Source organism: Phlebotomus papatasi, chromosome 2 (genome assembly GCF_024763615.1).
Source record: "Phlebotomus papatasi isolate M1 chromosome 2, Ppap_2.1, whole genome shotgun sequence".
Lineage (NCBI taxonomy): Eukaryota > Metazoa > Arthropoda > Insecta > Diptera > Psychodidae > Phlebotomus > Phlebotomus papatasi.
Window position 1 is genome coordinate 106,054,594 of NC_077223.1, and position 13,734 is coordinate 106,068,327.

Genomic DNA, 13,734 nt, shown 5'->3' on the forward strand with positions numbered 1-13,734 from the left:
AGGGTTAAAATCTCTCAAACTTCAGCAAATCGGGTAATGTTCAACCAACAAAATATTTACTGGGACTAAATATTTAATTACATGTAATTAATGCTTCATCCGGAATTTCTTATGGTCGAAAAACAATTTCGGGGGAAATATTGCACTGATATTAGAAAATGTTCCAAATACGTTCTTCAATGAAAAAAAAAACTAAATTGATTTCTTAATTTCTCTTCTCGATTTGATTATTAAAAATCTTCCAATTAATAAAAAATCACCAAAAAATATTATACACAAATAAATTTACAAAAAAAAAAAAAAATAAAAATTATAGTTATTTCTCTGAGATGAAATGGTAACGTATGAGTAGTAATTTGAGTGGATATCTTTGCAGATAGTCATTGCAGAAGACGAAAAAAGACGGTAATGTGACAGATGCTCTTAGGGTGTCTACACATTGTAAGCAGTTTTCGTCAAAAATTGCTCTTTTGAAGGAAATTGTCCGCACCGTTGTGGGCAGAAACGTCAAAATTCTGTCAAAGATGCGATTTTTGACGAAAATTGCTCCCAATGTGTAGAGGCCATTAAGGTGTCTACACATTGAGCACAATTTTCGTCAAAAATTGCTTTTTTGAAGGAAATTGGCTGCAGTGCTGTAGGCAGAAACGTCAAAATTCTGTCAAAAATGAAATTTTTGAAGAAAATTGCTCCCAATGTGTAGAGGCCTTTAAGCAAAAAAATATTTCTTTAAAAAAAAAGATGTTTTTTGAATGATAAAACTCGAACAATTTATTTTAAACAAAAAAAAAATCAATCCAGCTGCCACGACAGTCAATAAGAACTGTGAGAATGTTTAAATAAAATTCCAAATTTCTGGTTATACAAATAGAAATGGAAAAAATAGTTTATAATAAAAAAGAAATAATGTATATGAGTGTTTTCTAGAAAACAATGTGATGGAAAGTGATTTCGATTTCGTTCTCTGGATTTTTTCTTTTTTTTTTTACTTTTTAATATAGTTTGGGAAAGGAAATTCCATCAACCACGCTAAAATGTCAATAAACTTAATACTTTTTGCACACCATGTGGTTTTTTTTCTGCTTTCTTCTTCTGGATTTAAATTTAAATGTAAAGGACTTTGTCCAGCAATTGCTCCCCCTTTTTTTATGTACTTGAAAAAAAAGGAGTGTGGCCACGATACTCTCCCCAAAATAAATCCAATTCACCTCCTTCTTAACACTCTCTCACCATCTTTCTTGTACTTTATCACCACGGTGATGGCTTTACTTCCTTTTAGCATGAAGCATCTCCATGAGGAGCGTCTGTGTCGGAGCTCCTCCAGCACAGTGCTTCATATAGAGATGCTCTTCACCTCTCGCGGCCATCGCATGGATTTCCGGGATAATACTGAGCAATTTGCTAAACTTTTCCTGCAAAAACCGATTTAAAAAAAACCGATTTTTAATCAAACCATTCCAAAAAATACAAAAAAAACCAATCAAAATAATTTTTTAAAAAAAAAATATCAAACAAACCGTAACCGATGGATAACATGTGAGCGTGTAATCCAAAAGAGCAGCTTGAACATTTTCATAGCCCTCGAGAATGGTCTTCCTGTTGGTGATCCCACGAACCTCTGCAAGAGGAAAATCTTAAATTCGGTTAAAATGACAATACACCGCTTTGAGGCATCGATAGATCTCACCTGGATTGAGAAGAAGTAGGAACTTCATGCAAATATAGTCACCAACGTCAAATTTGAGCTCTTGAAGCTTATTCTGCAGCTCATTGAAGTGATCAGCCAACTGAGGCACGCCCAGCAGCCCAAGACCCAACAGATCAAATTTCTGACCATTGTGGAGTGTTGTCTCATCCGGGAGACCATTGTGTATCCTCTGATGTAAGTGATCCAACACAAGCATATCTGACCATGAATGCTGTAGCAACTTCATTTGATCATCCACCTAAATTAACAATAAAACGCACATTGTTTCTATTTTAGTATAAAAATCCACTTTTTCTAGTACTTTATTGCAGAAAGTTCTATATTTTCAGCTATAATTTGCAATTAATTGAAAAGAGTTTGAACCGATACATAAATCAGGGGCATGACATTTCCTATGTTTCCCATATATGTTTCTAGGGAGCCGAAAAAACTTTTGGGTTTATTAGCTGTTTTCTGTCATTGTAGAATGATTTAGTAAAAAATACTAATACAAAATAAAAGCCAATGTAATAACGAAGAAGCAACCGAAAACCCCAAATTGGCAACCTACGTAGTTTTGGAGATATCTCGTGAAATGTGTACGAAAACAGGGAAAAAATTACACTAAAACCGATCGCATTTTTCAGAGATAATGTCACCCCCCTGCATAAATCACTCAAAAGATCCTCCCTAAAATATTTTTGAGAGTAATAAAATTGATTTTCGGACAAAAAACACTTATCGGTTCATAACCGGTTCATTACCGGTTCAAAACCTATTGGAACCGGTTTAGTTTTCTCAGAAATTCCAAGACCTTTCCAACGAGCCCAAACATGACCCCATTCGCCTGGTGGTGCCCGTTGGCATCCTTCGAAATGCCGCGAAAATTCACGTAGAGAAAATGAGAGATTTTTTAATTTGAAAATTGTTTAATTCCTGAGAGTTAAGTCATTTTCACAAGAAAATCCTTTTAATACTTTATTTGAATACAGTTATTTGGGTTAATTGTGAATAATTGTCAATATTACAACAAAAACATTGGGATGAAATTTTGAGCTGGAAGACTCATATTCTTTTGAGCTGTCCCAAAATTCAAGATGAGTTTGAGAAAAACCCTCTTGTACAACACTATTTTAATTAATAAGGAATGCAAAAATACATATTACAAGAAGGGACACGACCTGCTAATTAGGATAAAATAGAGAAGAAAATATTTTGTCACATTTCAGAGATTTTTTGCGACCGCAGCGCCGCCAGACGTTTGTCAAGTGTGTTATTTGTGTCTCTATTTCTCTCTAGAGTTGAATTGCGCGCGATTTAAGAACTTTCCATTTGAAGTGATATTTTCTTTAAATTTCTTCATATTTCCGCAAGATTCAAGTAAAAGGGTGTTTAGTGAACAGCTATCCGTCTTCCGACAAAGATATCAAGAAGACAACTTCTTTCTATATGAGTTTTATATTTCTATTTATGTCTTTTTGGCGCAAAAATATGTATCATGGTACCGTGAATAAGCGGGATTAGTGTTACTAGCACGTTAATCTGCAATTTCCATCAGAACTATCAACACAAAATTTCCGATATAATACGGCTTTTAACGAGCACAGGTTTGGTGTAGTCTTTTTTAATATTTGACCTTGAAAAACCGTCATTAGGAATAAGATAAGATAAGATTTTGCCAGGGGTCAGTTCTCCATTTCGGATATTCCGATGCATCCAGGCCACCAATTGGGCCCCTTATGCTTCCCCACTCCTATTCTATCTTATCCCCCGATACGGGTAGCCGCTCTATATCGCAGCTTTGTGTGGACAATCAGTGCCGTTACTATATCACAGCATCCCTTCTCGGTGTGTGTTTGGGATCAGTGACAGCGAATACTTTTATCGACTGAAGTACCACTTTCATGTCGAAACTCGTTTTCGTACCAGCCTCTATTGTTTTTAGGCGGTTCACTTTTTGCCAATATGCACCATTGACATTACTATTCATTCATTCACTGGACGAATTCGAAGCCGATATGGCATGAGAAATCTTTTTTTTTTTTCTGCTGCCGCTCAGCTCCGAACCCACGACCTCGCAGTCACAGAGCCACTGCTCTATCCACTGACCCACTCGAGGCGCGTCATTAGGAATAATTCAGTGGCATTTTCACACATAGCCAATTGTCCGCCTGGGTAATCAATAAAACATATCCAAAAATGAAAAAAATCGTACGATGCGTTTTCCAGCAATCCCAAAAAACATGGTTTTGGAGGGGAAGGAGAGGGATGGGGGGAAAATGAGGGGCATGTTAACGATCCTTGGGTCGACTTATGGGGGTCACCCTCAGGTCCCAAGTCGCTATCTCTAACCGTTTGGCCTATAGAGCTGGCGATAGATGAACAAATAGCGTGACGACATTCCTCTCCAGGGACTGGAAGGTGGAAATTTTGGGGGATAAAAAGAATCGAGGGATCAGTCGGTGCAATTCCTAATACAAACGACTCAATAAAAAAAACAATAAATTATCTGTCACTAGCGCAATGCTATCATTAAATGCATCATTCGTGCTCCTAAAAAAGAGCTTTGCCCAAATGCATAAAATAAGTACTTATTAAGTCCTTAAGTAAGGCATTTTTTTGGGCGATAGCAGCCCCATCTGGTGGCAAAAAGTGGAAACTCGAATAGAGAATGCGAAGGACACGTGTTCACCATTGAATAGAAAGAAATAGAACAATTTGACATTTCAGAAAAAACATAACCATAAAATGTTATGAAGTAGTGAAATCAGTGAAATATATAATTCAACATACTGGACTGAATTTTGATTTAGTAAGAATAACTCAAGTCTCTCCTTTTAGTCCCATTAGTTTTTAATCCAGGAATGTTATTGTTGGATGGCGCCAATTGTGGTGCCATAACTGCAATAATGGCACGAAGCCATTGTCGGATGCTACCCCCTGGCAAAAGGTTTTTTTTTACATTGAGCTGTTTAAAGCCAAATCATAAATTGCTTCCAAACTGAGCTTATACTTCGAGTTCCGAAAAACTTTTTAGATGAAAATATAGAATATTTATCCCTCTTTACAAGGCACAGAGTCCTGTGTACAAGGCACACCTCAATTATGACATATATCGTGTAACGGTTACGAGTGCAGAAAAATTTCCATATGAATCTGTATGTGAATGTGAGAAAGTGGCTTCAGCTTTGAAGGCCACTTGCCAGGGAGTAGGTCGGATGTGCCAGATGTGTCAGTGAGAAAATTGCAAGTCAGTTTGTTGGAATTGAACTTTACACAGGAACACATCGCGGTAAGTAAAATTCGTATTTAAATCAAGTGAATTATCTAATATAATTAAACTAAATAAAGTGAATTTAAATCTATTAAAATAAATCTAAACAGTGAATTAAGAACATTAAAAATCAGTGAAATAAGGTGGTCACAAACAAGGTGGCCGGTATTACACTCAACGTGGCCGGAATACTACCCAAAGAAATGTCTATATTTTTATTATTTTTTCAATATTTCAGGAACTGATTTAAAGAAAACAACGATGATAAACTACTTTACAAGGTTCCATACAACCCTCCCGAAAAGGAAGTAAGAAGAAATTTCAATATGTATTAAAACTATTGCATTTCAAACTCAGGACCTTTGGTGCTTATTTGCAACTATGAAGAAATTTGGCACACTTACCCTACCCTTTAAAATTGATTTTAAAAAAGTCATCTCATAACCATTTAACCTAAATAATTGATGGATCCTAGCAAAATAAGATCCCTAACTTTAAGGCGTATCTTACTTATGAAAAGAGCAGAAATACCGCATACAAATTCAAAACACTTCTTTAACTAGGTCACGGTTAGGAAATTGATTTTCCCGCTCTCTTCTCTCGCTGTCTCAGATTGAACAAGTGTATGTGTGTGTAGAATAATGGAAATTGAGGGATAAAAAAATCCCTTATCAAGTTTTTCGTAAATATCTCCAATATCTGTCGGAAATTTCACTTTGGAGACACACTCAACTCCAATAGAGCACCCAAGAAAATTCATAAAGCAATTTTCTCCATAAAATTTTCTCCCCTTATATTGCGCATACAATGTTGAATTATCTTGGGTACACATTGACCCACTAACCCACTTTTCTCCCACAAAACTATTCACAGAGGATACAACCAGGAATTCCACTTTATGATAAATTCCTAGAAAAAGGAAGGAGTTGAGAGAAAAACTCTCTTTATTCCTTGTAAGACACTCTCCTTCATTTTCCCACAGTGTTCTCTTTTCCTCCCCAAAAACATCACCATTTCTTTTTTTTCTTCTTTCTTTCAAATACACATACTCATACAAATGATACACTTTTCTCCACAGGAAAAACTCCGTGGGCGTTCGATTAGAATTGACGTCAAAAGCAACACACAAACACTCAAGCACGACCATGAAAATCCTTTAAACAGGGACGATGAAACATTTTTCATGGTATGGAACTCTAATTAGGAAATGTTTAGGAGAATCATCACAAGAATTCTAATTCCACGCACTATCTAGGAATCATCCAAAAAATATGACAATCTGAATAGTAATTACTAATAAATTAACTAATAACGTCCTTATTAATTTTAAATGTTTTTCAGTAAATTAACTGGAACAAAATCAAATAGCTACACTGACTGAGAGAAATCCGAAAAAGTTAAAATAACATTCCGGAAATGTTAATTTTACCCTGCAGTATTGATCAGAAATCGGTGTAAATATTATGCTTTGTAGGTGTATTATGGGTTAAAGTTACCCTTTTTCATGTTCATTTTACCCTTAAAGAGGTGTAAAATCATCATTAAAAAATGTTGATATATTTTCACACCTAAAAAGTGTTAAAGTTACGTGGAAAAAAAGTTAATCGCACCCTCTTTTTTTCTCAGTGTACGAATGTCATGTGTACGAATGGTAATGTACGAATGGTAATGTTTAGAACATTATCACTGCTGTTAGCCAGTACTATCCTGACCCATAAATTTGAGAGAAATCCGAAGAAGTGAAAGAAAAAACATTCTGATAATGCTAATTTTACCGTAAATAATAAGAGTGTAAATATCACCCTTATAGGCGCATAAGGGGTAATAGTTACCCTCATGAAAAAAATTAAAATGTTTTCTTGTTAATTTTACTCATACGCAGATAAACTGATAATCGTTGCAAAATTTATCTTTTTATGTGTGTTAGGGGTAATAGTTACCCTTACGAAAAAAATACGGGAATGTTCAGATTTCAGAAAATTATTTCAAAATAGCACGAGGATTTTTTTTCACTATTATTGCACAAATTGAAGAAAGAAGCGAATGGGTGTTTTAAATTAACAATTCGTCTGACCAGTTAAACGTAATTTAAAGCGTGAATTAACCCCTATCTTTCATATCTTTTAAGAAGCTCCCATACAAAATACCCCTTAAAAAATATACGTGAAGGACACAGTTTTGCGCTCGTAGCGGTGAGCATTCGAACTATAAAAAATATATTGGCGGACGTGTCGCTGACAAAATTGAATATTTTCTAAGAGATATAGGCGAAAGGCTCATAATTTTGGACAGTTTATAAATTTGGACACTTTGAGGATAAAATTGGACACTAAAAAAAAACAATAAATAGTTTGCCAAGCTTCTAAACAATCCTTCTAAAAAGAGAGTAACAAAATAAATCAATTAGTATTGCAAAAGTCGCACTTCAAACTTGGAACATCGATGCTTATACGTAGACTGTCCAAAATTATGATCCTTTACCCTAATATTATTTATATTTATTTAACTCTTACATTTTAGGGATAAATGTCTTTTCTTAAGGTAACTGTAACCCCTAATACATGTAAAAGGTTATTAACGATATGGATTTCTGAGCATTACCTAAAGGTAAAATTAATATTACCGGTATGCTATTTTAACAATTTTGAATTTCTCTCAGTGTAGAGAAGATGCTTAAAAATTCAGTTACGATACTTGCTGATGGTTAACCAAACTGCAGTGGCAATACTGATGTTACATTTTAACCTTTTTGTATTTGTAAAGAGCACAGTGAAAAAAACTGTAAAATTGTTTGTAAATGTTTGTGAATTTGTACTGGGGGACATACAAAATACTCGTAAGTCGCGTAAAAGTTTGTACTTTTTTCACAAACATTCTGCGTAACATGATCACATGACAAACATTTTTTTGTTCCTTTACAAATACTTCTTTGTACAAAAAAGTATTTAGCAAAACTTTATGAACGACAAAATTTAACGAACACTTTTCTGTGTCACTACAAATATTTACAAACAAATAACAAAATTTTACGAACACTTTTTGTATGTTTACGAACATTAACGAAAAAATGTCTGTAAACACTGAAAGAAATCCGAAAAAGTTAAAATAACATTCAGGAAATGTTTATTTTACCGTGCAGCATTGATCCAAAATCTGTGTAAATATTATGCTTTTTAGGTGTATTATGGGTTAAAGTTACCCTTTTTCATGTTAATTTTACCTTTAAAAAGGTGTAAAATTAACAATAAAAAATGTTGATATATTTTTACACCTAAAAAGTGTTAAAGTTATGAGGAAAAAAGTTAATCGAACCCCCATTTTTTTCTCAGTGAAAGAACAAGAAATGCTTGTAAATAAACATTTTACGAAGAATGTTGTGAATAAACTACAAACTTTTACGAACTTGTTTGTGGGTTAGGGTAAGTGAGCCAAATTTCAGCATAGTTGCATGCAAGCGTCAAAGTCTCAAGTTTGAAATGTAATATTTTAAATTCAAATTGATTTTTTTAATTCTTTCTTCCTAAAGAGTGTTGCTTGGAACCTTGTAAAGAGTTTACCGTCTTTATTTACTCTAAAATCATTCTTAATACATTTTAAAATGAATAAAAATATAGACATACAGTAGACTCTCACTCAATCGGGCGATAATTTTCTCGTTTAATTATGAAGCTAATTCGCTCAAATTCGCTATAGGGTGGAGTCTACACTTATGGATGCTATACACTTATGGACAGCGTGAAAAAATCTTGAGGTTTTACGTAAAACAGATAAAATTATTAGTTTATGATGTAATTAACACTTTTTTGATTTTTCGAAATCTGTTTAGTGTAATAATTTAAAGTTTTTGCGTTGTCCATAAGTGTATATAACATCCATAAGTGTAGATTCCACCCTAGTTCTTCCTATTTTATCGTGATTCTTTATAATTGAGCGCTTTTTGTGGAATTTGCAAAGGCTTTGACGCCCAAATCTATCGATAAACCGGATGACATTTTGCTTGCCCCATATTCTCGATTGAGAGAGAGTCTACTGTAGCTTTGGTGCCCTATTTCGGCCACCTTCATTCTCATAATTTCTTGCCCTTCGGGAATTCTTCCTATGCCTTTTTCACATTTTCTAGTTTATCGAAGCTACATTTTTTGTTATTCTTTTGCATTGTATAATCTCTATAGTACGTAAAATCTAAAAGTTCATGGAAATTTGAGGAACAAAAAAGGTGGTCGAAATTGCAAGCTGGCCGGAATTTGGCACACTTACCCTATACGATTTACGAGCATTTAATAGGTCCCCAATAGGAATTCATAAACATTTACGAACAATTTTACAAAATTTTTTTTTCTGTGTAGTAACAAGAAGAAATGAAAATGCGTAGAAACACTGAGAAGAGGGTGCAATTGACTTTTTTTCTCATAACTTTAACACTTTTTAGGTGTAAAAATATATCAACATTTTTTAATGTTAATTTTACACATTTTTTAAGGGTAAAATTAACATGAAAAAGGGTAACTTTAACCCCTAATACACCAAAAAAGCATAATATTTACACCGATTTCGGATCAATACTGCAGGATAAAATTAACATTTCCGGAATGTTATTTGAACTTTTTCGGATTTCTCTCAGTGAATAATGTCAATAAATCAAAGAGCAATTCGCCGTATGCTCGTCAAAATTCATCGATTGATAAAAGAGGAGGGTTAAGGTAACCACTAGAGCGTGTCGACAAAGTAGGTCACTGAAACAGAAAATGTCATTATTTTAACTCACACCTAAGAAATATGTAATAATTGTGGTTTTTTTTTCTCTTCGTCAGATATTAACTCATTTTTAGTCTTGGCCATCTCAAAACGCACCTTCCTTCCTCCTCAAAGATATATCAATCTCACGAAAAACAAAAAGAAACACCATAAGCCACAAAAACGCGATCAAAACTTCTGTGACGAAACTGTGTCAATGTTAGAATTAATCAGGAAAACTTTGAGAGAGAAAAATCACACATTATTGAGCTTTTTTTCTTTCTTCAGAGTTTCAAACAATATTTTCCCACCTATTGTCCACCCAATCTCAGAAGCTCTTTCTCTCTTGGAAGTACCCAATGCCTCAGTCATCTCTGAATTCTACCAATTAACTCCCCACAATTGGGTTAATGTGGAAACTGCTACCTCCCCCTCCCACAGAAATTTGTGGTCAGCAGCAAGAAAGACGCGCCAAGGAAGTTGGAGTGCAAAAATTGCTGCCCATGTCTGAAGAAAAAGCCCCACTTCCAAGGTGGACTGGGCGTCTCCACTGGCGCACTCAGCTCCAAAATGTGTGCTCTCTCACTGACTTGCTGCAGCTTTTGAGAGCTCAAAAATTTTGTAATAGCACCACCATAAAATTCCTAAGCCCCCCAACATCTATCAAATGTTGCGCAAAATATCAGTAAAAAAAAAGAAACACTAACGAAATATTTCCGATGAACAAATTTCCAAGTCACACTTCACTTTCAGACTAATTCTAAAAAGCACCATATTACCCAGGAGACAAATCCTGAATATTCAATGAATTTTTCTTCTATTTCTTTTACTTTTGAAAAATCAAACATTTCTCAATAAGCAAATGTGGTAATTAATAAAGAAGAGATAGAAAACGTTTGTACTTGAAAAAAAAGAAACCCAACACCGCCAAAAATTGGGCCCTTCCATGGTAAATTATTCACAAAAAAAAAAGATGTTGTGAAATTAATTTTTCCTTTCCATTTTCAAAGAAAAATTAGACACCAAAAAAAAATGACCTTCACACATTTCAACAAAGAAAACAAGAAAACAGGAGGCTCTATTGAAATCTGCCCAATTTAAAAGACCACCTTTTGTAACATTTCAGAGATTCAATCTTGGGCCAAAATCTCACAATTAACAATTTTTTTTAAAGGGATTGTACTCATCAAAAATTAGAAATACAACAAAAAAATGTTCAATGACCGGAAATAGAGCAACATATTTAGAATTAATAATTTTCTGTTACAACTTTACAACAATTTGCTTTGGGCATGAACATTGGAAAATACTAACAAGCATTTTCACAATAGCAGCAATATTTTTGTGATTTCATTTCTTGACTCATATTTTTTTTTATAATAAGATTTTCCTCATACTTGGACACCGTTATGACGATATTCCTCAATACTGGAAGGAACTTTCAAATATTTTTTTGCCACTTTTGTCTGCTTCTTCATAACACTTTAATCCAGTAGAATTATTGAAAAGTTCGTGTTTTAATTTGAGTTTTAATTTTTAAACAACATGACAAACTAAAAAATAATAAAAAGAGATTTGATATTAAGATTAATATTAATATCAAGAAAAACTGAGAGGTATATAGTATGCAAAATTTCAAATGGAAAATCATGTGTGTTAGAAAGAGTACACTCTAGTGGAGTAATACGATCAGTAAGATATTACTGTTCGTATTAATTGCTTTCTGAATCGCATTACAGGCAATTCGAGCAATTTTCCATGCGTGCCAACTGCGATTCGGTCAGTTTTCGAGCGATTGTATTGCTGCCAACTTTGCACGCAAAGGGAAATGCGAGAGAGAGGGAAGATAAAACAATTTCTATCTTTTTTTTGCATTCTTGCAGTTCAGATTCATTCTTGCAGATTCAGATTCATTCAATTCAGATTCATTCTTGCAATTTATATGTGACATGGTCATGAAGCTTTCTTATTAACCCTTTAAGGACGATTGGAATACCGATGTACCGAGCAGGGACTCAACACCTGCCTTTATTCATGATCTAACTGAAAACCTCTTGCTAACTAAACGAGTTCTCTATCAAATGAGCTGTTACAGGCCACAAGCTCTGTTCGACTTGTCACACGACCTCAAGCAACTGCATTGAGCACTTCAATCTATTACTTATTTTCAAATTTATTTTATTTTTTTATTTTTCTATGAGAATATTTTATATGCAATTTTTGAGCATTTATGAGGTTATGTAAAATGTTCTGAGCCCTTTTCGCAAGATTTCTTTAGTGAGCTATATCTCAAAATATATAAATTGCATCGGGTCATACTAAAGGGTGTTTCAAAGGTGGCAACACTTCAAAAAAAAATTTTGACAGTTTTGTATTTGGTGGAGCTATTTATGTTAAGGCTTTCTAAAATAAAGGTTAAACAATAAAAAATTCGTTATGTCCCTCAATATTACAATGATAAAGGTAAAAAGACGAAACAGACGGTTAAAAATGGTGGATGGAAAATTCGACATCCCGTTGAATTTGTTAAAATTGGCCTTCATCCTCTTTCCTGATTTGAATTCTGATTGCTAATTTGTTTTCTTGGATAGTTACTCTATCTAAATCAGTAGAGTTTGTAATGAATGAATGTACAGAATTTAAATTCGGTGACCATTAATTAAGACGAGTAGGTAAAAACAAATTTCTTTTCAAAGAATCATCTATTAATCTTTAAAAAACTAATTCCAAAACATAAACATTCTATCTCAAGTATTTCTAGTAAATTGACTGAATGGGTTAAATCGTGAAACTATGAAATTCCCATCCGAATGGACAAAAGTTATCAAACAAAACGGTGGATATTTCATCAAAATCGAATAATCCTAACTTGGGGAAAGTGCCCATGCTTTACACGGTCCCAAGCTTTACAATGACTAAATTTTTCGTATGGTTTTCAATAAATGTGACACATATTATCTATTTATTAGTTATTATAAAGCTAATAATTTAGTCATTATAAAGCTTAGGACCATGCAAAGCATGGACACTTTCCCCAATGTTAATTTCATTTTCAAAAATAAACCTTTAAAGTGCTCGACTTTTTACATGACTTAATATTTTCATAACATTAATTCTTTAGAAATTTTCTTAATATTCAATAAAAAAAAAGAAAACAATGAGCAGTCAGAAAAATTTATTAAGCAGAACTAGAATACAAGAAGAATTCGAAAATATTGATTAAAAAAATGGCTTAACAAATGATTACATATCGATCGGAATACTCTGATTAATTGATTAATATTTTAAATTCATTAAGAAAAATTAGAAATTTTAAAACTTTTGCTATTACATTGAATTCAGGTCTTTCTGGATCGTTTTAATAGGGGAAAGCGCGCTACCTTCGGACGATTTATGCTTCGCACAAGGCATTCTTTTCACTTTTGGATATGTTTTAGACATTACCCAGGCGGACAATTGACCATGTGTGAAAGTACCGTTGAATCATTCCTAAATTATTTATTATTATTCGAAATTCAATTATATTAGTCTTAAGTCGTTTTGGGCAATGTTTTGAGTGATTTATAAATCCGTTCAAATTAGTTGTGAACCGGTTATGAACCGATAAGTAATTTTTGTCCGAAAATCAATTTTTTATTACTCTTAAAATTATTTTATGGGATTTTTCGAGTGATTTAAAAATCAGTTAAAATCGGTTCAGAACTGATAAACGGTAAATGAGGTAAAAGTACTTCACTGAGAGAAATCCGAAAAAGTTAAAATAACATTCCGGAAATGGTAATTTTACCCTGCGATATTGATCCAAAATCGGTGTAAATATTACCCTTTTTAGGTGTATTATGGGTTAAAGTTACCCTTCTTTCATGTTGATTTTACCCTTAAAAAGATGTAAAATTAACATTAAAAAATATTGATATATTTTTACACTAAAAAGTGTTAAAGTTATGAGGAAAAAATGTTAATCGCACCCCCGTTTTTTCTCAGTGTTTTGAAGGATAGCATCTACGCTATGCCTCAAAAGTCAATCGATAGCAAGATT

The 13,734-nt window shown here is 33.5% G+C and overlaps 1 protein-coding gene across 2 annotated transcripts in view; it reads right to left on the reverse strand.

Annotated features, from left to right (window-relative positions):
• Positions 1–744: 744 nt before the first annotated feature.
• The window catches only part of LOC129800611 (nuclear hormone receptor FTZ-F1), a 130,636-nt gene continuing 117,646 nt past the window's right edge, over positions 745–13,734 (reverse strand). The window contains exons 6-8 of one of the 2 annotated variants that reach the window (XM_055845129.1): positions 1,688–1,946; positions 1,518–1,618; positions 745–1,412 (exon numbers count right to left, since the gene is read on the reverse strand). In XM_055845129.1, the coding sequence (XP_055701104.1) occupies positions 1,266–1,412; positions 1,518–1,618; positions 1,688–1,946 (507 nt within the window). In that variant the 3' untranslated portion in view covers positions 745–1,265. Of the gene's footprint in view, positions 1,413–1,517; positions 1,634–1,687; positions 1,947–13,734 lie in introns of both variants that reach the window. The other variant, XM_055845128.1, reaches the window with a different exon arrangement.